Source organism: Mesoplodon bidens (genome assembly GCF_964165515.1).
Source record: "Mesoplodon bidens genome assembly, chromosome: 5".
Lineage (NCBI taxonomy): Eukaryota > Metazoa > Chordata > Mammalia > Artiodactyla > Ziphiidae > Mesoplodon > Mesoplodon bidens.
Genome location: NC_138161.1, coordinates 130704536 through 130727267, shown reverse-complemented (window position 1 = coordinate 130727267; position 22732 = coordinate 130704536). Strand labels below are relative to the sequence as shown.

The following is a 22732-nucleotide window of genomic DNA, read 5'->3' as shown; positions in this document are numbered from 1 at the left end:
AAGTCGGGATTTCCTGGGAATAACTTATGTAGTTATTCATACATGACTTCAACAAATATTTACTGAGTACTTTTACTATGTGCTAGGCACTGTTCTAGGTGGTAGGGAAACAGCAGTAAATAAAACGGAAAAAGACCTCGTGCCTTTGTGGAGCAGACAGACAAGGAAAGCAGTAACGTCACACAGCAATAAGTACAACGAGGAAAACAAATGATGAGTGGCAGGGGAGGGGCAGGACAATGTTTTAGGTAAGACCGGGACGAAGACCTCTCTGAGAAGGACACTCTGAACAGAGATCCAAATGAAGTGAGACACTAAACAGCGGCGGGCGGGGGGGGGGAAGGGGGAGGGGAGAACGCTGCAGGCAGAGGAGGGAACCGCAAGTACGGAGGCCTGAAGGCAACAGTGAGTTTGATTTATTCAGGGAACAGTAAAAAGAGCAGGTAACTAGAACATACGTAGTGGTCTAGAGGGAGAGTTGTTAGAGATGAGATCAGAGAGACACGTGGGGGGCTAGATCGTGCCGTGGTAAGGACTTGTGATTTTATCGTGTCACGGTAAAACTTGGATGGGTTTTGTGCAGAAGAATGACATGCTGAGATCACTGTGGAAACGGACCCCTCACGCTGGTGAATGGAGAGCAGACTACGGGTTGACAGCGAAGCAGGGGGAGTCCATGCGGCAGGTTCCATGTGAGAGGTAGATGCTCGTTAACTCTCCATCAGGAAAAGAACAGATGCTTTGCGGCGTTGGTTATTCTGCTTATATTTATTGGGAGCCTACTCTATACTGGGCACAGTATTAAATACTAGGGACATAATGGTGAGTAAAAGACATAGTCCATCTCCTCATACACTAAGAAGCTATAACCAGAGTTCAGTCCAACCAGTGGTAGCTGATATTTGTTCTTTGTTGAACTATTTCAAGGGAAAATGTTCTGAATTTACTCTTAAAAAGCAAATCAGAAAAGGGAATATCCTCAGTTCCTCTAAAGGAATACTTTTTATAATGGCCACAAAGCAGTAAAATGAGGTTCCAAGTCGGGTAGAAGTTACTGTTAACGGCTATGGCTCCTGTGAGGTCGCTGTATTCCTGAGTTACTTGAAGATGAACTATTTTACTATTTCATGCCCAAGGTCCGCACTGTAGTCTTGAGATGGACTGAAGGGGATTGAGAGAGTTGATCCTTAGGTTGGTTTGTATCGTGGCACTCTTGACCTTTACCATTTGCCTGTAGCTGTGATTTCTATAGAGAACTGTACCTTCAGTCTCCTGACTGACTTCTCACTGAAGAAGTCAGTGTAATTTATACTAAATGAATTAATCGGTATTAGATTGGATTGGAATGGACATTGCACCCAACTAAAAAAATTGGTAAATCTTATAAGCATATAACACACCTATTATTTAGTACAAAAGCAAACCATGCACCTTGCATAAATGATCTCATTTAGTTCTCAGAGCAGCATAATTAGAAAAGTATTGTCATGACCATTTTATAGAAAAAGAAAATGAGACTCAGGAATGTCAAGTAGGGACTTCCCTGGTGGTCCAGTGGTTAAGACTCTGCGCTTCCAATGCAGGGGGTGCGGGTTCGATCACTGGTTTGGGAACTGAGATCCCATGCATGGGGCACGACCAAAAAAAAAAAAAAAAAAAGTCAAGTAAATTACCTGAGGGTGCATAGCTAGGTAAGTAGCAGGGCTCTTGACTCCAAACATTGGCCTTGTAAATACTACCCAAACCTGTCTTTCCTCTTCAGTCACTACCATTTCAAAATGCAATCAGTTGCCTCCTAGATTTAATCCTTACCATTCCCCTTCTCTAATGCCGCCACCTGCACTTACCCTCTCCTCCTCAATTCACTATATCAAAGAGAAAGAACATTTTTGAGAAAAAACTAATTTCCTAAAGGTTCAGGTCTACCAGCAGTAGAGTCTGACAGACCTGGGCTGGAATTCTAGATCATCCATTTTATTGGCTGTGTGACCTAGTACAAGTTACTTAACCTCTGCATACACCCCTTCACGTGTAAAGGTGACTAAAAACTTACTTCATAAGGTGGGTGGGGAGACTTAAATCAATATGTGAAATATGCTTGTAACAGTGCCTGGCACAGTTCAACATTGCTACAGCTCAACAAATGGTAGCAATTATTATACAAAACAAAACAAGCCCTTAAGTAACAATCATAAATAAAATATTAGTGCCATCAATATTTAGTCCATAAACATTTCTTTTATGATGAAAAAGTAGAAGACTGCCAAAATAATGAAGCAGCTTAAAAGTATGTAACTTTATAAATATTACTCTTGAAATTTCTTCCCAGTAACCATAAGTTTGAGCCACTTGTATTTTTGTTTTAGAGTATTTGGGTTATCGTGAGACTTGACATCTAAAGTAAAAAGAAAGAGGTATATTTGTTATGCATTTTAGTGTACTCTAATGGTTTTGACAAAGTATGCATAGATGTTAGAAAGAAAAAAAACCTCCCAATTAATTATTGCAGTTTTTCATAGCTGTGGACACAACTATGAGTGAATACATGAAGGGAAGTGTAGAATATTTCTGTGGGTACGCATCACTCCCAGCGAGTCATAGCACCAAACTGTGAAGTCCTAAAAGAATTCGTACAGGTTTAGAACATAGTGGAAATGTTAATGTTTATGTTAGGGGAATTGGTAACATTTTGGAAATATTTACCAACAAACCAAAAAGAATTTGGCATTTGGAAGTCTTTCATAGGCATAGTCTGTAATCAGACCCACAGAAATCAGCAACTTGAGGCCCTGGCACAAGTGAAATATCTGTAAAGGTTAGCTGGCACTCTTCCTTATTCACTGTGCTGTGGGAACATGATCATCTTAAATCTTCCTGTCTTACTGATCTTCATCTGTGCAACTTGTTCAGAAATGTTTGTGCTGATTAACACTTAAATGTTTTAAATACTGACTTAGCCATTTCTAGCACATATGAAATAGTAATAGCCTTTTAGTTATTTTCTTGCTTTTGAAGCCACCAACTTCCTTATAAATTTCTTCATCACTCGTTATGGTCCTCAAAAATAGCTCTTCAGTTGAAATTGTGGTTTCCTGAGTTTCCTGTACCAGCTGACACATTTCTCCAAGTCTATAACCGTAAGGACTGGTTACCACGTACCATGTTTCATAGCAGATGAAAAATCCTTACGTTTTCACTTAATAGTCCCCCGACTAAGTATTTAAGGTAGTCTCTGTGGGAGCTGTTTCCCTACCCCATTAGTATGTGAAGGAGCCAGATCCCTGAGATGTAAATGATAAAAAAGTGGGTTTTATATTTGAAGTTTTAAGTTACCAGCTTTTTTCTTTTATAGCTTAATCATTGAGGTTTTCCAAGATAATATGTATAGAAGGAGAAAGATTTTTACTTCAGAGATTGAAAAAAAGGAATATAACATTTTATAGATTACAGAAAAATGGGGCAATATTTAATTTTTATAATTTTTTATTTCTTAAATCTGTCTATGAAGACATGCCTAATTTTTATTACTGCATTAACTGCCTTTAACCTTAAAAGTAAATATTAGTTCCGTTGCTCAGGGCTTAAAAATAATCAGGACTAATTCTCAAGCAAATCTGGCTTACAAAATATTTTATCCTGTTGTCTTTTGTTCAGATTTCTTGGGAACTGGTATGGTGGAGGGGAAAACAAAAGATAAGATTTATTTTAATTTGCTAGAAAGAGCTGCCATTGTTTTCTTTACTGGCAAAGCAGGGAATGAGTGGCAAGGCATTTTCTCTACAAGAACAGTTGTTTGTGATTTGAAGCTCGTGAATCCAATACTGTATCTTCCTTGGGCACATTATTTAAAATGTATATTAAGTCCTTTTCTCTCATGAAAATGGTATGTGTTTAGCCCTGAATGTTCATTCTCTTTTACTTTGAGGAAACCTATTCTGGTTGACTTAAGGCAGACTAGTTTGTTATAAAATTGAACAATTAGGCTTTAAATCAATTTGTATACACTATTAATAGATTATTTCAAACTAGCTTATTTTTTTAATCGAGGTATATCTGATTTACAATATTATATAATTTTCAGGTGTACAATACGGTGACTCACACTTTTTAACGGTTATACTCGATTTAAGTTACTATAAAATATTGGCTGTATTCCCTGTGCTGTACAATATATCCTTGTAGCTTATTTATTCTATACCTAGTAGTGTGTACCCCTTAATCCTCTACCCCTAGCTTCCCCTCTCTCCTTCCCTCTCCCCACTGGTAACCACTAGTTTGTTCTCTATATCCATGAGTCTGTTTCCTTTTTTGTTATATTTATTAGTTTGTTTTAATTTTTTAAGATTCTACATATAAGTGGTATCACACAGTATTTGCCTTGCTCTGACTTAGTTCACTAAGTATAATATCCTCCAAGTCCATCCATATTGTTGCAAATGGCAAAATTTCATTCTTTATGACTGAGTAATATTCCGTTGTGTATATGTAGTGCATCTTCTTAATCCATTCATCTCTTGATGAACAGTTAGGTTGCTTCCATATCCTGGCTATTGTAAATAATGCTGCTGTGAACATTAGGGTGCATATTATCTTTTTGAGTGAATGTTTTTGTTTTCTTTGGATATATACCCAGGACTGGAACTGCTAGATCATTTGGTAGTTCTATTTTGAGTTTTTTGAGGAACCTCCGTACTGTTTTTCACAGTGGCTGCACCAACTTACATTCCCACCAACAGTGTAGGAGGGTTTTTTCTCCACATCCTCGCCAACGTTTGTTATTTGTGTTCTTTTTGATGAGAGCCATTCTGACAGGTGTGAGGTGGTAGCTAATTGTGGTTTTCATTTGCATTTCTCTGATGAGTAGCGACATTGCTCAAGCATCTTTTCATGTGCCTGTTGGTCATCGGTATGTCTTCTTTGGGAAAACGTCTATTCAGGTCTTCTGCCCATTTTTTTAAATCGTGTTGTTTGTTTTTTTGATGCTGAGTTATATGAGCTGTTTATATATTTTGGATATCAACCCCTTATCACTCATAACATTTGCACATATTTTCTCCCATTCAGTAGTTGTCTTTTCGTTTTGTTCATATTTGAAGTCGAGTTCCTTTTTTAAGTCATCTTTAGAAATAGTGATTTCTCTTTCTATACCTATTTTTATGTGCAATTTTTTGTCATAACACGGCTAAATGCAGGTGCACACCTGACTTTCATATTAGTTTGTTCAAGACTGAAAGAAAGCCAGTGTGGCTGAAGCATGAGCGAAGGGGGGGTAAGAGTGGTGTGCGACGAGATGGGTGATCTGTATATCAGATCATATTCAGCTATATGAAGGCCGTGACAAGGAGCTCAGATTTTATTCTAAGTGAGATGGGGGACCATTGAAGTAGGACTGATGTGATGTGATTGAAGTTTTAAAAATATCACCCTGGCTGCTATGGAGAAAAACCATATGGGGCAGGAATAGACGGGTAGGAACAGAAGAGGCTCTTAACAGTAATCCAGGCTACTGGACCAGCGTAATTGAGGAAACAAGAGAAAAGCGGACAGATTGAGGATGTTTTACAGATAAAAGTTTACAGGACTTGGTGACGCTGAATGTAAGCTCTAAGGGAAAGAAGCATCAGGGACATGCCCAGGCCTGATAGTCAGTTCATGCTACTGCAGTGGCTGCCCTAAGTCTTGAGTGCTTCCTATTTTGATGGGTCAGTGCCTCTGCTGTATCTGATGACCCAAGGTTTGGGGGAAAAACTAGGCAGGAGCAGGTTTACAGGGGAATATCAGAGTTCTGTCCACGTACATACTAGAACATTCCTAGATTGATGAGACTTAAGTGTCTTGATGAAAGTTTTCTGAAATAGTATTCAAATAACAATGAATATGAGTAACATTCCAGATAGAAGCATTTCCATATTGTTGCACGTAACAGACATGAATCTCACCCTTCCCGCAGCTTCTGAACATCTGTCCACTAGTGAATTAGCTAAGTCTTTGTTTGAGAAAGCCTGGAAGGGGTTTTCATATCAGGTTATCTCAAGCTAATCACTAATGGCATTTTATATGGGAAAATTCTATGTTTGAGGGGCTGTCTAGAGCATTATAGGATAGTTAATAGCATCCCTGGCTTACTAGATGCCAGCAGTACCAACTCCCAGTTGTGAAACCAAAAATGTCTCCAGATATCACCAAATGTCCCTGGGGGGCAAAATCCTCCCCATTTGAGAACCAGTGGTTTATAATAAGCAACAGAACTTTCTAGCATGGTGCTGATAGTAACAAAACTAACATCTGTTAGCACTTGTTATAGCTGCTTTATCTTATGATACCAGAACCACTGGACAAATTGGTTAATTTAAAAAATCTGAATTTGAAAATTATTTTTAAAGAGATATAAATGCCTTATATTTGTTTTTAACTTAAATATAAAACCACTTAACAATTGTTTGATGTTGGGCCATTGTCTTGAATATGAATCTATTGACTGGATTTCCAAGTTGTCATGTTACATGATGCACTTTCTACCATTTTGAGTTTTGTGTATTTTTAAATGGGACAAAAATTTGATTCTGCTTTCATTCTTGCTTTTTATTGATACAGAAGTTTGTCTAGTCTTTTAGATTTCTCACCCATACCTCCTTTAATCACATTTTTGGCTGGAGAGGGGTTGGGGGAACTAGCTTTATTAAGTGTCTGCCAACCTTTCAAATAAAAGCGAAAGTCTTTTACACACTCACGGTTCAAGGGCTGCTGAATACTTAAATTACTTAATTACCCTAAGCGCAGCCAACAGGTTCACTGACCATTTCCACTAGATCTCTGCCACTAACAAGCACATGAGGTATTAGAGAGCAGCCTCCGAGCTACAGCCTTCATAAGCCAGTATGCCTCCAGAGCCAGTTTTATCAGGTGGAGATTGGCTAAGAGGTACTGTATGTGCCAGACACTATGTAAAGTATCTACTTGATTCTCTTTTAATCCTAAACAACATTCCTAAAACACAGATATGTTAATATTTTTGTTTTGCCTTTGAGAATACTGAAACATAAAGGTGGTGTCTTGCACAAGGTTACATAGCTAATAACTAAAATGATGAGGCATTCTAACATATGCTTTACCATTTCATCACAAGTCCAAGGCCATGGGGGTTAATTCTCTATACAGCACTAGGCTCCAGTCTGGTCCATGATCACAGATCACACCTTTGAATCTTCAAAGTGCGTGCTGTGGCTAGAAAATACGGGAGATCAATATAAATCTATCACTTGAAACAATTCAAAGGATTGATAGTAAAGCATCAATTCCATGTGTGTAGGCTAACCCAAATACTACTTGTATTCATTTCCTATTGCTGTGGTGACAAATTACCACAAACTTAGCAGCTTAAAACAACACAAGTTTATTATCTTACAGTTCTGTAGGTTAGAAGTCCGACAGGTCTCACTGAGCTAAAATCAAAACATTTTTTCTGGAGGCTCTAGGGGAAAGAATCCATTTCTTTGCCTTTTCCAGCTTCTAGAGGCCACCATGTTCCTTGGCTTGTGACTCCTGGCTTCTGTCTTCAAAGCCAGTAACACTGTATCTTCCTGACACCTTCCACATCTCCCTCTGACTGAACTTTTCTGCCTCCTCCTCACAGTTTTAAGGACCTTGTGGTTACACTGGGCCCACTTGGATAATGCAGGATAACCTCCCTACCTTAATAAAATGAGGCTTAGAGCTGTGGCACAGCTTTGGACCAGTTTGGTCCTGATCAGTTACTTTAACGGAATCTGTTTTGAATGGGCATTTTCACAAAGTCTGAGACTGAAAGTTTGATTTGTGTGAGAAATCAACATGATTGAATTGCTTAATATATTAAAACTGCCCTCAAAGCCCAGGCAAATGGATCAACTGTGTAATTACAGATAATTATAGATATGTTGGAGTCCTTTAGTATTTTAATAGTTTGAGATGGGTATAATGTCTCACCAAATCCCACACGGGAGGTTCTAAGAGAACCCTGCATTTGTTATGGAATGTATTTGATACTACAGTAACCAAATTCAAGATACTGAACAAAAATTAGTAATCTTCATTAAAGCTTTCTATTTAGGACTTCTCCTGAATGTGCTATTTTAAATGACTATGGATGTTAAAGGGATTGTTTCAATTATAACTATTATTCTTTTCTTTTTAAAAATTTTATTTTATTTATTTTTGGCTGCATTGGGTCTTCGTTGCTGTGCGCGGGCTTTCTCTAGGTGCGGCGAGCGGCTGTGCAGGCTTCTCCTTGCGGTGGCTTCTCTTGTTGCAGAGCACGGGCTCTAAGCGCACAGGCTTCAGTAGCTGTGGCACATGGGCTCAGTAGTTGTGGCTCGCAGGATCTAGAGCGCAGGCTCAGTAGTTGTGGCGCATGGGCTTAGTTGCTCCGCGGCATGTGGGATCTTCCTGAACCAGGGCTGGAACCCGTGTCCCCTGCATTGGCAGGCACATTCTTAACCACTGCACCACCATGGAAGTCCCTTTTCTTTTCTTTTTTTGCGTTATGTTCACCCAGCCTATCTATCCAGACAATGGCTTTATTTCTGACAAGCCTCCCAATGTGGTTGCCCTGAGTGTGGGATAGGCAATGACTTTAACTGTCTTTTGTTTATAAAGGTGATCAGCTCAACAATAAGGAATTTAAAAGGCAGTGATATTAATAACAAACACCAGGGTTTCCCTGGTGGTGCAGTGCTTGGGAGTCCACCTGCCGATGCAGGGGACCCGGGTTTGTGCCCCGGTCCGGGAGGATCCCACATGCCGCGGAGCGGCTGGGCCCGTGAGCCATGGCCGCTGAGCGTGCGCGTCCGGGGCCTGTGCTCCGCAACGGGAGAGGCCACAACAGTGAGAGGCCCGCGTACCGCAAAAAAAAATAATAATAATAACAACAAACACCATTTAGTGAATACCTCTGTGCTTGGCCCTTTATCTCATTTTATCCTCACGATTCTGCAAGGTAGATGGAATCTTTCTACCGAAAAAACAACTGTATGTTAGAGGCTAAGTAACTTGCCAAGCACCACAAAACTCATAAATGTTGGAAGAGATCTGAAGCTCAGTATATCTCATTCTAAATGTTTTTATTCACTAATATATTTTTTAAATTTTCAGTATGTTCTAACATGTTTCCATTTTTACTTAAACGACTCAGAGACCTTAAGATATCTAAATAGTGAAATTTTGTCATCTTTGGCATAAAATATTTCAAAACTAGCATTTGAATAGTTATGTAAAACAGTAATGAATTATTACATTAAAATCTTTTGCAGAGGTAATCAGGGGAAACAAATTTGACATCCATTTTAAATTTCTTATTGTAGGTAAAAGGTTAATTATTTAATTTAAAACTTCAGGTTCCTGAACTTGAACTTGAAGCAGCTCCCTGATCTGGCAGAAAACCAAGAGGTATCATTTAAAAGATAAATCAGACGGCATTTAAAATAACTGAGGGAGAACTTGGAAAGTGTGAAAAGTTAAGAATACTCTTCTACATGTTTTAAGTAGTTTTACAATTTTCTGTCATAGGAGATGAGTATGATGTATGTGCCATTTGTTTGGATGAATATGAAGATGGAGACAAGCTCAGAATCCTTCCGTGTTCCCATGGTATGAATAATTACATACTGCTTTGAATTTCTGTATTTGAATTTCTGTATAGAGTAATTTATACTTAGGTTCAGTATTAGAGAGACAGAAGATAGTTATTAGCACACCATAAGCCAGGCCCTGTACTAATCAGTGATCTCATTAAGGGATGGAGCTGTGTTTATAAAAATTTACAAGCTTTTCTTCTCTTGTTCCTATATGATACATATAGATCAGAACATGAATAAACATTAAAAATAATGTTCTCAACTACAGTATACTACCTAAAAGATGTATATTTTGCTTCAACAGCTTACCATTGCAAGTGTGTAGATCCTTGGCTAACTAAAACCAAAAAAACCTGTCCAGTCTGCAAGCAAAAAGTTGTTCCTTCTCAAGGCGATTCAGACTCTGACACAGATAGCAGTCAAGAAGAAAATGAAGTGTCAGAACATACCCCTTTACTCAGACCTTTGGCTTCTGTCAGCACCCAGTCATTTGGGGCTTTGTCGGAATCCCGCTCACATCAGAACCTGACAGAATCTTCAGACTATGAGGAAGAGGACAATGAAGATACTGACAGTAGTGATGCAGAAAACGAAATTAATGAACATAGTGTTGTGGTCCAACTGCAGCCTGATGGTGAACAGGATTACAACATAGCAAACACTGTTTGACCTTCAGAGGGTATTGGGTTATTTCCCTTTAAAATGTTTATTTAGGGATATAGTTTTTTTGCTCCCTTCAGAGATTTCTGTAGAAATAACTTATTTTTTAGTATTCTACAGGTTAATCAGATTACCGAAACAAGTTTTTTTGATCTGGTATTTATCTGCAGGAGTGTACTTCGTTTCACTAATAACTAATATAGACTGGTGCTGTAACTCAAGCATCAAATCAGCTCTTTTGGAATGAAATATAGCCAAAACATTAAAAAAAAATCCTCACTATAGCTTACAATTAAAACCTAGATCACAGTATGCAAATGTTTCATGTTTTTACACACAAGGTCAGTGCTGTGGCCACCTAAGCATGAGCTAAGCCGACTCCCATCTCCATAAAGTTACCTAGAGTTGTTGAGCTGGAATATGCTTGTTCTGGTATTTCTGCCATCATTAGTGAGAGGCGACAAGTTAAGTTGTTAGCATTTTTCTTCCTATCAGCACCACAGAGACTCAAAGCTGTCTTTTTCCTTTCTATTGCCAAGTAGTCTTATCCTGATAGGAACAGTCTATACTAGGGCAGATTGCAAAAGGTTTTTTTTTTTTTTAAGGTTTTTAATACTATAGTGTTATGTATGAACTTGACTTACTGGCTCATGTCTCTGGACTTTACTTACTGAATTTCAGTATCCTTAAGGATTTTGTGTTGTTGTGATCAAAGGAAAAAGAAAATGCTGTATAAAAATACCAGACTTCAGTAACTGTTAAGACTCAGATCATATACCTCTTAATAAAGAGCATCTTATGCTAATTAGCCCTGCTAAACTATGTACAGAGGAAATTGTTCAAGTATTGGATTTGCAAATATTGCTTATGTTTAACAGAACTAATGATGTATTTAAACAATGTATTATGAAAAGCTAAATTATACATTATTGTAACTATGTAGAAAATATAGACTTATGTATAATCAAAATGTTAAGAATTTTTATATGGCCTTGTATGAAGGGAGTTTGAATGTTGATAAACACGTTTTCCACTTTAAGAACTGGCAAATATTTGTTCTGCTATAGTATTACCTACATTAACCGTATTTATATGCACAGCACTTTTTAATGGTATAATGATTAAGATAATTTAGGTTAGATAAATGCACATCACCTTAGAATTTTCTACAAAGGAACTGCTCACAAGCAATTAGGTAATCCCCCCAAAAGTTAAAACTGCAGCCAAAATCATTCCAACAATAGTGTGTATTATGGTACCTTCTTGCAATTATGATACATCCCTTACAGTAGACTGCTGTACAGCCTCGAAAAGGTAAACATCTAGATGTATCTGTACTGACATGGGAAATTGACTGATTGATAGTGAACAAAAGCATATTAGCGAATAGTTAAGTATACTAGTTATATTAGCCTTTTGTTGTAAAAAAGAAAAATTTTAATACATTTTTTTAAAATGTAATACTATTTGGGGCAATTTCACTTTTTGAATTTTTTTTTAATTCTTATAAGCAACAACAAAAAATGAGTTATTTCCACTTAGGAAAATCAAAAGTTGAATTCTTCATCATACTCCCACGCCCACCCTGCTCCACAGAAATAAAAACACGTCTGAGAAACAGTTTTAGTTTACTATGGTAGTTAAGCCAAAGCTATGGAATTTGACACACTTGTATGATCCTAACTTTTCTAAACCTGTTTGGTCATTTGTGTTAATTTCATTTATCCTAAAGTAGGGTGTGAGGACAAAACACTGAGCTCAGTGCCTGGCACATAAATATAAAATAAGTAATAGTTTTTATAATTATTAAAGTAAATAATAATAACATACTATTTTTTTTAAGAGGGAAAAAGTTAAAAGTCAGTGTAACGTGTATCAGATGTTCTATTCCCTCACTCCTTAATCCACAGTTCAAATCAAGGACTTGGTTCCTTCAAATTTAAGTTACGAGTTTTTCTGAGGCAAAAATAAAATTTTTTTTGAAACTCCAAACTCTTAGTTGTTAAAAATATATATACTTAACAGCACTGTCTAGGACTGTTACTAGTTCTCTTAATAGTCATTTGAAATCTCTTATAATTTCTCTATGGTATAACTATACAGCTTTTTTAATAAGACACTGAATAAAATCAAAATCCCACTTCTATTAAAAAATATATTCCTAATTTAAAAATTTTCTGATTTTAGAAGTATAGTCACCTGGAAACTTACCTGAGAGAAAAATTTATATTTTGCCTTCAGAAATGCATATGTAAAATACATTATATACTGCATATATTTATCCTATTATATAAAATTCATTGGTGAGCATTTTCTTACGTAATTCTTCAATGACTATTTTATCTTTTGGACATACAGTCATTTATTCGACCCATAACCCTGCAAGTTAAATCTTGTAGTTTTCCAAGTTTAGTTATTCTAAGTAATGCTGTGGTAGTGACATTCTGCTATACGAATTTATATAGCTCCACTTCCTTAGGTTAAATTCCTAGAACTAAGTACACAAAGCAAAGACGCATGTATATATTTTCATAAGTGTCCTTCGAGTGAAATTGTGGTAAGGGGGCCAATGACTAGTTTCATTCATTATTTTAATGATACAGTTGCCCTCTACCATCTTCTACCCACACCTCCAGCATACACACAGTCCCCTCACCTACTTATTACAGGTTCATTCAGTAAGGGTTTCACAAGTGTGGTCACTGCTTTCTAATTAGTTACCCTAACGGTTCTTTACAACTAAAGTATAAATGTATATATTACCATAAAATCATAAATCATCACGACCCAACCACCAGATTTTCATTTGACCCACCTCCTGTTCCTAACAAGGATCTTACAACAGGTCAGGAAGTTTTATTGTTGTTTTACAATTCTAAGGTACGCCCAGCTATCAAAGTAGCCCCGAATCCATATCCTCCATATCTTTACATCCCTGTATGGACAATCAAATCCAGAATTGACACACTGTCAAAGAAACAAACATTAATTATGCAACACAGTATATTTTAAGTAAGGCAGAGAGTAACTCCCATTCCCTAACCCACCCTTTCTCAAAGGGGTAGCATACAGTTCACTTAAAATGAATCAAGACTTACCTACTGATTGTTTCTAAAGGGACTTCTGGAATCTTCATCTCCAGGGTAGAAATCCAGAGCCCAGAATCTGCATTATAACCAGCTCCCCAGTTTTGCTTGGACCCACCAACTTTTGAACTTGGAGCTTCCGCTTGACAGTTCGTGATAATCATTTATCTGAATAGTATTAAACATATTTACTAAACTTCAGTACATCTCAGGGACCTTACAACATCTGGGATTAAACTATTACCTAGTCATAGTTAACATGTCACTCCAAAGCCAGAAACGGCAAGACATCCCAATTATCTTTTATGCTTTTTAAGGAATGTCTTCCCTTATGTGAGAGTCCCAGCTGGCTGACTTGAGCCTGCCAACATAGCCTCCAAATTGAAAGAAGTCATATGACAGTTCAACACAGAAGAATCCACAATGCAGAAACCCTTCTTGGTATTGGGCCCCTTACTGCTCACCAGCTTTCACATCAAGAGACCAGCAACAAGACAAAAATATTTAATTCCTAGTAGATAAGTCAATTTTTGCCTCATAAGCCTGAATGAAAATGAGCCTGAAATGACTACAAGCCATTTTTAATAAAGCAAAGCCTATTGAAAATAAATTCCCAGGCACTCATTTTATGATAAATACTAAAGGAAATGGAGTAGGCCATCAGCTGAATTTTGTTTTTAATTTTATGCTTGTAGCAGAGTATATTCCCATTGCATCAAAAATCAACTGTAACTGTAAGCTAACAATTTATATAAACAACAGGAGTCTAGAATATTTGGTTGGAATAAATTTATTTCATCTGTCTGTAAACAAGGTGTTTAATAGTTATGGCATTTTTTTAAATGCATATTAAATCAGATGAGTTAGACTGTATCCCAGATGTAACAAAGTGCAGGGAAAGAAATGGACAAATCAGCAACAAGATTTGTTTTTAAATCTGTACATTATCCACAAGGCCCAAACAATAGAAGCAAATACTAGAATGTCCCTAAAGTAGTGCCATTCGAAAGAAACCTTTAAGAGGTCCGTTAAAATCCATCTCACAATAGCAACAGTTCATTTTAACAATAGTATGGCACAGAATACATATGAAAAAAATTCATCACAAGACAGCCAAGTCCACAATAATGCAACTTCATATAAAAACTCAAGCTGCAAATAAAAATTGGTCCTATGAAGAACAAACCGGACACACTCCAGATGGTTATGTTGGGACCCAATGTCCATAATGGCAGCCTTTTACAACTTTACTAAAGAGTAGAGTTGGTGTGCAAAGAAAAAGACAGGAACAAAAGTGTGAGCTATTGCAATGGTGGAATGTCCCTGGGGATTCAATCAGTATGGTTACTGTAAGGTCATGGGAGGGAGTGCCTTTGCTCTTGTTTTGCAGTTGCACTTGTCATTATGTCCTGTAGACACTATGAAAAGAGATTTGTCTTTACTCAAGTGCAACAGCAATACTAAAAGCAAACTACTGCAGCTCTCAATAGCTCATCAACAAAAGGAATATTAATTGGTTAAATAAACCAGGCACTGCATGAAAGAAGATGGAAGCAAACCAAATACCTATGTGCGAAGGGAGGGGGTGGGCAGAGAGGAGTGAAGGAAAGACGCATGCACTTTTTCCTCCCAACCATGCGCTACAAAAGGAAGACTAAATGAGCTAAGTAAATGCTCAAAGTGCTGAAAGACACTGATCAAATTAGAGATTGTACAACCGGCACCTTGCTTAATATTAACTTATTTTAGTAATCAATATCCCATTAATTGCTAAGACAAAGTGATGCCCAACTTGGCATGCCCCCTCCCCCCAAATTTCAAGGTATCATGCAAATCATTACTGTGCTGCAATTACGTTGCCAGATAAGGTTGGTTACATACAGTGGTTAACATACAAATGATCCATTGGGCAAACAGGAATCGTGACATTAGAAAATAGGTAAAGAAAAATTAGCTACCATCTATAGTCTGGTAGCACTGTGACCATAATTGGGGTGGTGATGAAGACGGTTGCTAGGTAGATGGGGAGAGGCTGCTTACACATCAGACCTCCTCAGGTATAAAGCGAGTTCATATGCTTTCTTGTTAAGTGTGCCTCCGTGGACACCTTCCTTTCCCATGACTATAACCAATGCTGGAGTACACAAGGAAACAAAACAAAAGTGAACAGAATTATTTAAGGGGGGGAGGGCAGAAAGAAAGACACCTTTCCCCACCAACAGAGGGATACAAAGGAGACACAGGTTCATACCCCATCACCCTGCATTGCTAATAAAATTTCCAGAATTAAGACTCAAGCTTACAGCTAGGAAAGTTTAAGAGCAATTTTTCCCTAATACTTAACAGTCTGCCTAGCAGCTAGAACCCAGAGTCTCTCAAGTATTTTGCCATTGAGTATGCCTTCTTATTCAATCCGCCTCCATGGACCCCTTCTTTTCCCATTACAAAGACCAAGACTGAAAGAGAAAGAAGAAAAGTGTTTCAAAAGAAGTGTTAATCAAGAGAGTCCCATAAGTTTTAGCAGACAGAACCCCATTAGTAAGTTACATTAAGTTAGTTTTCCATGAACAACGAAGCACTGAACTCAGCCAGGTCTCCAAAAAGGAGAACTTTCAAACTAATAATGTGCTGAAAACATTGACTATTAACTGTATCTTGGAAGTCCAATCAGTGCAGCTGCAATGCTCTATAAAAATATCTTTACACTAGCTAGGGAAAAAAAAGTGTGATCATTTATCTTTTTTAATTTTTATTTTATACTGGAGTATAGTTGACTTACAGTGTTGTTTTAGTTTCAGGTGTAGAGCAAATGATTCAGTTATACATATACATACACCTATTCTTTTGCAGATTCTTTTCCCTTTTTGGTTATTATACTGAGTAGAGTTCCCTGTGCTATACAGTAGGTCCTTGTTGATTATTTATTTTCTATATAGTAGTGTGTATCTCTCAATCCCAAACTCTTAATTTATCCCTCCCTCCGCCACCTTTCCCCTTTGGTAACCATAAGTTTGTTTTCTAAGTCTGTGAGTCTGCTTGTTTTGTAAATAAGTCCTTTATATCATATTTTTTAGATTCCACATATAAGTGATATCATATGATATTTTTCTTTCTCTTACTTCACTTAGTATGATAATCTTTAGGTCCATCCATGTTGCTGAAAATGGCATTATTTCATTCCTTTTAGTGGACATTTATCTTTTATATAGGGCAAAAAACTTCTGACTAGTCTGACAAGTACATATTAAACTGGTCCCCAAAAAGTAAACTTAAAAAAAAAAAATAGGTAATTATTTACTTATAAAATTCTCCCCAAATTTAACTGCTTGATTAAGTACCAACTATTAAGTCTTACCAGTGGGGCTAAATGTATCTATTATTTCCAGAGGAAAACCAAGACCGAATTTTAAATAGCATTTTCAGTGCCATTCATAAAAGGACAAATTAAAAGTACCAAAGGCCTGTGCTTACTATATCCTCTGTGTTAGCTTTGTTTTTAATTGAGTCTAAAATCCTAAAATAGATTTACTATTTCCAACAACAGGTTCTTCTATGATGCAGTTCAAAGGTCTATCATGAAAATACTAACATATGTACATATGTCAGATGTTATATTCACTGCCACTAGATGTCAGTAGTGCTGTATGGTATGAAAACATTCTCGTTTTTATGTCACATGGTTGATGCTTCTTTTTAATATATTTATCTGAGCTCAGGTAATGTTTTAGAGATTTGTCTCCTATTTCACAGTTAACTAATTTTCCTATAGAGAAATACTCATAAGCATCAACTCACATCAGAACAAGAGTAACCTTTAGGACAGTCACAGGGAGTTGGTAGGACCACTGCAGAAAATTATGGCTCAGAGTAGCTTCAAGTTTCTTCCCATGGTAGATGTGGTCTTAAAATTAGACGTGCCAAGTCTGCTATCTGAGGCTACACAAGCCCTCTTTATTTACAAAACATTTACACAGGTTAACACATTTAAATGTATCTGTAAATCAACTAGATGTCATAATAAACCTCAGTTTTAAAAGTTTCTTTCAAAAAAGTAGTGAGATTTATTTAGTACAGTAAGAATTTCTGCAATGTTGACAACAGTCAGGAAACACCAGAATTTCTGGACCAGTATATAAATGAAATATAATTTCCTACTTTTTGAATAAATCAGACACACTTAGTGTTGAAAATATTTTAGTAAGTGGAAAACTTACTTCAAAACCCTCATTCTAATTATTTCTCTCTTCCCCAGCAATGTTTCTAATAGAAATATGAACCAATATTAACTCTTCCTTTTTTATGCTGAATAGTGAATGACTAAAATGTGAGCAAGAAAGGAAGAGATCCAAAGGTCAAAGACCCAAAGGGACTAAAGTAACCAACTTGAATGATTTAACAATCTGAATAACTAACAGTTGAAGAGACAAATTGATTTTTTTAAACTTTTTATTTTATATTGGAGTAGTATAGTTGATTAACCATGTTGTGTTAGTTTCAGGTGTACAGCAAAGTGATTCAGTTATCCATATAGAAGAGGCAAATTTAGATGTTCCGTTTACTGAAGTTGAAACTGAAAAGATAATATGAATATTCTATTTGAGAAGAAAGTCAGGATCTCAGAGGTTAGGCTGTGTATGCAGCTGCTGTAGAGGAAGTAAATCTACAGCAGTGCCTCCTTCAGTGCTGGGCAGTTCACAAAAACCACCTTAAGAGCCATTATGGACTCTTTTAACACTTTATTCAAAATGTTAAAGAGGCTGCTTAATCACTTGTAACGTGGCATGCAACTTTCAACCAAAAGGGTGCCTTGCTTACCTCTACCAGCTCTGCCGACGGCAACGTTGTATGTTGGCTCCCCACCTTGACTCTTTGTCCGGATGTCCATTGTGCAGTCACCATCCACGTATAGGCTATCTCTGATCACTGAGCACTTCTTTGCGCCAAGAGTCAAACCATTGGTAAAGAAACCTTCCCGGTCTTTTCCTACAATCATATCTATTTCTACTGGCTGTCCCCCCGCCACCCCCAACCCAGCCCCCAACCAAAAAAAAAAAAAAGGAAAAGAAAAAGAGAGAAAAGAAAAAAGTTGTAGTTAATTCCTTGCGTTGGTATAACGGCAAAGACTGCCAAGTTTGTACTACCACTACAAGACATCCACGTTTCAGCAACGTAAAATCAAGTTTCAGTCTTTTCTAAAAAATTACTTAATCCTACATGCTGACATGTTTTATGTCAGCCAGTTAATTAGATTTCACAGTTAAGAGTGTAGTCTGGTAACGAAGACCAGTCTACGCAAAGAATCTCTAGTTGCTAGTTGACACTAGATAAACTGCAAACTTGAGTTATTTATAAACTGTTTCAAGTCAGGTGGTACCTGAAGTACTTACGTAATGGTAAAGAGTCTCCTAAAAACTTTCAACAAAAGCTTATCTATCACAATCAGTCACTTTACAGTCATGTAGCATCAAACTTAAAGTTGTTTGAAAGTCTCCTAAAATAACGCCCATGCTTGGCAGACCTGTTCACTTCTCCTCGCTTCAAACAGCTTGTAATATCCCCCATAGTATTCATATGAACTTCAAGCCCTAGACTTCAGCGCATCCCCCAATTCATAGTTCCCTCCTCTCTACTATTCTAACCGCTTACTCCTTTTTCTCTGCAACTTCCCTTCCCCTACCACAGTAATCAGTTTTCTTTCTGGGCAAACGCAAAGAGGATTCTGTCCGCAGCACTGCAGTAGGCAACGGTAAAAGAACAGAGAAAATGGAGGGAGACTGGGAAAGAAACTGAGGTAGCGACCAGAACCGGAAAGGAGAAAACGTGCATTCTAACATTCCATGAATAAGAAGGAAGGCGTCGCCCCCATCAGAACTGCAGAGTCATAGCAGGCCCCAGCCATTTCCAAGCACACTCCTGCAATCTTCCCGGCCAGACAGCGGGAACTCACACACAAAGACAAGAGGACCGCAGAAAAAAAGTTCATCACCAGATGTCAATTCTCTGTAAGAACTGTAGTCCACTGCGGTAACAGGAAACCTGAAAGTACTCGTATCAAGGACTGAGTTCTACACCGCTAGATCTTAAACCATGTTAAGCAGTACAAGAATAATTAGTAGCACCCATAACAGGGGGCCTGGATTTGGGCGTTTGATAGGAAGGGGGCGTGAAGCTTAAGAAATTAAGAGAATGGTCCTGTATTTGATATAATCGTCACAATTTTAGAAAGAGCCTTGTTTAGAAAGAGGCAAAACAATAAAGCAGCACTGGACGCTTAGTGACAATTATCCCCCAGACATGTGGCAACCGAGTCAAACCACCAAGTCACAAAAAAATCAGGCACCGTGAAGCATAAATCTGCATTAGTACCTTTACTACCATCACTAAAGAGGGAGGGACTTGGAGAACTGAAGTGTCCCCTTGGTCTTCGCAGATTACTAAAAGACCCTTTAAACACCCCCTTTTTTAGAGCTATGTTGCGTAACTGGGGATAACGGTGTATCGATGAATCCCCATAGGAGGAGGAGAGAAATCAATGGCAGTTCGCCATCTTGGAGAATTAAAAAAAAAAAAATCCTATGGAGCCTGAGCTGTAGTCGAGATTCACGAATCCACCTACGTTGTCGGTGTACATTTCTCGCAAGCCTCGGAGGCCTGGACACCGGCAAACCTCCGCCAAGTCGCCGCCAGGATCCCGGGGGCCGGGCAACCGCCGCCTCTCACAGCCCGCGGCGCGGGCGGCGCGCTGTCCCCGGAGCCAGGGGTGGCCCGGCCGCCGGAGGACCCCCGCCCGGGCCCAGCGCGCCCCGGCCCGGCCCCTCCGGTCCCTGCTTCCACCCCGGGACGTACAAAGCGAGCCTCAGGGCTTCCAGGGGACCCAGGAAGACTGAACAAGGGGAAAAAGGCCCCCACCCCCGAGCCGGCGCGTGCCCCCTCCCCCAGCCTCACCCGGACAGGCACTGGGAACGCCGGGGAGCCGGGCCGCCGCCCCCGCCAGTCAGCGCAGCCCCGCAGAGGGGGCGTCCCCGGGCCTCCGGCTCTCCGCCCGCCCGGCAGCCGCATCCTCGGCGCCGGCCGCCCCGCATACCTGCCGGCGCGGCCCTCCCGGACGGCGGCGCCCCCCACGGCCGGCCCCGCTCGGGTTCGGGTCCCCGGGCCACCGCCGGTCCTCACCGTAATGCTCTGGAAGACGCCCCCGGCTGTGGCTGCCCAGACGTATTTGGCGTCGCAGTAGCCGACAATGGCGGCCTCCTGGCAGCAGCCATCGCACATCAGGTTATCCACGTAGCTCTGCCAACCGGCCATCTTCGAGCCCTTCGCACTGCAGCGGGGACGGCGAGGAGCAGCAGGCGCAGCGGCGGCGGCGGCGGCGGTCGCGGGCGGCGGCGGCGCGGGGGGAGGCGGGGCGGGGGCGGGGAGGAGGCGGCTCTGCGCAGGCACCGACCGCCCCCCTCCCCGAGGAGCTGCGGGGGGAGGACGCGGGGACGGCGGTGAGGGACAAGCTGCGGGGCGCGCCCGGCCCGGCCGCCCTCTCGCCGGCAACCGCGGGACTGACTAACCAACGGCGGGAGGCTGCGGAGCTGCTGTGCCAGCGACTGCAGCGGCGACTGCTCCTGACCGCGGTTCCCTCAGCTCTCCGCCGTTTCGGCGGGGCGTGCGCGAGCGCGTGCGTGCGATCCTTCCGCGGCGCGCCGACTCGGAGGGTCCCGGCGAGGGAGGGGGAGACTGAGCGGGAGGGGCGCGGAGGGATACCGTCCGGGGCAATCACGGCCGCCACGTGCAGGCAGCTAGAACCGGGAGCGGCGGGGTCGTTGAGGGTGGCTGAGTTTCGGACCCGGGGCCTGCAGAGAGGGCGTCTCCCTCGTCGCACTCAGCACCCCAGGGACGGCGGATTGTGGGAAGCCTCGGAGTCCCTGCGTCCGGGCTGTGAAACGCCTCTGTTCTGCGTCCGGTGGCTCGGGATGCGGAATCTTGCGCCTAGGTGTCGGATTGCAGAGTTGCCCTGGTGACGGGGATACGGAACGTTTACTCCTCTTTGTGGTGGGGGCGGGCTGGTAGCAGGGTCGCCCACTCTCATCTTCAGCGTCCCCAGTGGGACCCTCTTCCCTGGACCCCTCTGCCTCTTGACCATAAAGGCTACCGAGCGGGCGCGCTCCGGCAACCTGAAATCAGAGCTGGCGTTCGTGGCTTTCAGGAACATTGCTGAGCTTTGCCGATCTTTCATTATTGTTTCATTTGGGTACCACGGCCTCTCATTGTGCGGATTCTTTGACAGGAAGAACCCCTCTTCCCCTTCCTTAAGGTTGCTTACGTGTGGCTAAATTGCTCGTAAATTGCGAACAAAACAGATAGCAACCTATGTAAAACTATTGGTTGGGAACTGGGAAAGTTACTGGTGGGTCGAAAAAGTCGCTGAATATATAAAGAATTTAAAAATCTAAGAGTTCACTGTATGAACATGGTAATATTTCTGCTCTCGAAGGGTAGAATAATTTCAGGACCCGGATCTCTGAATGACTTGTATTTACAAGGTAAACCATGGGTAGAGTCCCTGTGAATCTTGAGTGTTCTTTAGTAACCTCTGGGCGTTATGACTAGACAGGGAACTAGGAGACGTCCAACACTTTAAAGTGAACAAAACGATCTGTCAGTCAAGGGAAGAGAGCGTCTCAAAACGTTGAAAAGTTGATTTTCAACTTTAAAGTTACTGTGTAAGGTCACAATTTGTGACAGGAGGATTACACAGAAGTAGCTCAGGAAAGAAGACAAAAACGTTGCTAAGCAATCTAATTGGTTCTGAAGTTCTCTGTTTTTTTCTGCAGTTTGCTTTGAAATGTACAACTCCCGCAGGCAAGGGAGGAAAAGCACAGTAAGAGAAACTCCAAGTCTGGCTCCTGTCAGATTGAGACAATGTATTCTCTCATGTTCTGATGATACAGAAAACCTGTGTGGTATAAAATGTGACAAAACGTGTTTCATTTTTGCAGGTGTGCCTGCCACCTGGTTTAGTCACACTTACTGGTTCTTGTTTACTACTCTGCTTTTTTTGTGGTAGTTGTTGATGGTTTTAATTCTTCATTCTTACCAGTTTATCAACTTAAAAGTTAATGATACAATGTGCTGATAGCACGAAGTGTCACTGTAGGAATTCATCAAGCTGTACACTTCTTGATTTGTGCTGTTTGTACACGTTATAATTCAATAAACAGTAAAAAAAAAAAAAGAAAAATAATAATGATAGTTTGAAATTGACTTATTAATCTACTCTGAAGTTTTTAAGATTCAGTTTTTACACTATTATCTTCAATAGCAAAGAGATGCAAATAATGCATTCCATTCTTATTCTTTTATTGTTGTCTTTAAACAGCAAAAGGATTA

General features: G+C 40.0%; 2 protein-coding genes across 6 annotated transcripts in view; one reads left to right on the top strand and one right to left on the bottom strand.

The window, feature by feature from the left end:
• The window catches only part of RNF13 (ring finger protein 13), a 214870-nt gene extending 203346 nt beyond the window's left edge, over positions 1-11524 (top strand). For 2 of the 4 annotated variants that reach the window (XM_081234133.1, XM_081234134.1), the window contains exons 9-10: positions 9544-9624; positions 9916-11520. In XM_081234133.1, the coding sequence (XP_081090259.1) occupies positions 9544-9624; positions 9916-10280 (446 nt within the window). In that variant the 3' untranslated portion in view covers positions 10281-11520. Of the gene's footprint in view, positions 1-9543; positions 9625-9915 lie in introns of all 4 variants that reach the window. The other 2 variants (XM_081234135.1, XM_081234132.1) reach the window with 2 other exon arrangements.
• Positions 11525-14131: 2607 nt separating this feature from the next.
• PFN2 (profilin 2) lies at positions 14132-20751 on the bottom strand. 2 transcript variants are annotated; one of them, XM_081235072.1, is made up of 3 exons: positions 20528-20743; positions 18173-18365; positions 14132-15491 (listed from the first exon to the last, which is right to left on the bottom strand). In XM_081235072.1, the coding sequence occupies exons 1-3, from the start codon at positions 20657-20659 to the stop codon at positions 15394-15396; spliced, it is 423 nt and encodes a 140-aa protein (XP_081091198.1). In that variant the 5' UTR covers positions 20660-20743; the 3' UTR covers positions 14132-15393. The 2 variants fall into 2 exon arrangements, with proteins under 2 accessions (XP_081091198.1, XP_081091199.1); XM_081235073.1 differs by lacking the exon at positions 14132-15491 and adding an exon at positions 15498-15813 and having other exon boundaries at positions 20528-20751.
• Between the last annotated feature and the right edge of the window lie 1981 nt (positions 20752-22732).

Excerpts from the sequence above, each read along its gene's own strand:
- PFN2 (XM_081235073.1), bottom strand. The coding sequence starts at position 20,659 with ATGGCCGGTTGGCAGAGCTACGTGGATAACCTGATGTGCGATGGCTGC. Across the intron at positions 18,366-20,527 it reads GCGTCTTCCAGAGCATTACG|CCAGTAGAAATAGATATGAT; the intron begins GTGAGGACCGGC and ends GCGGGGGGACAG. Across the intron at positions 15,814-18,172 it reads CGTCGGCAGAGCTGGTAGAG|TCTTGGTCTTTGTAATGGGA; the intron begins GTAAGCAAGGCA and ends TTTCTCTTTCAG.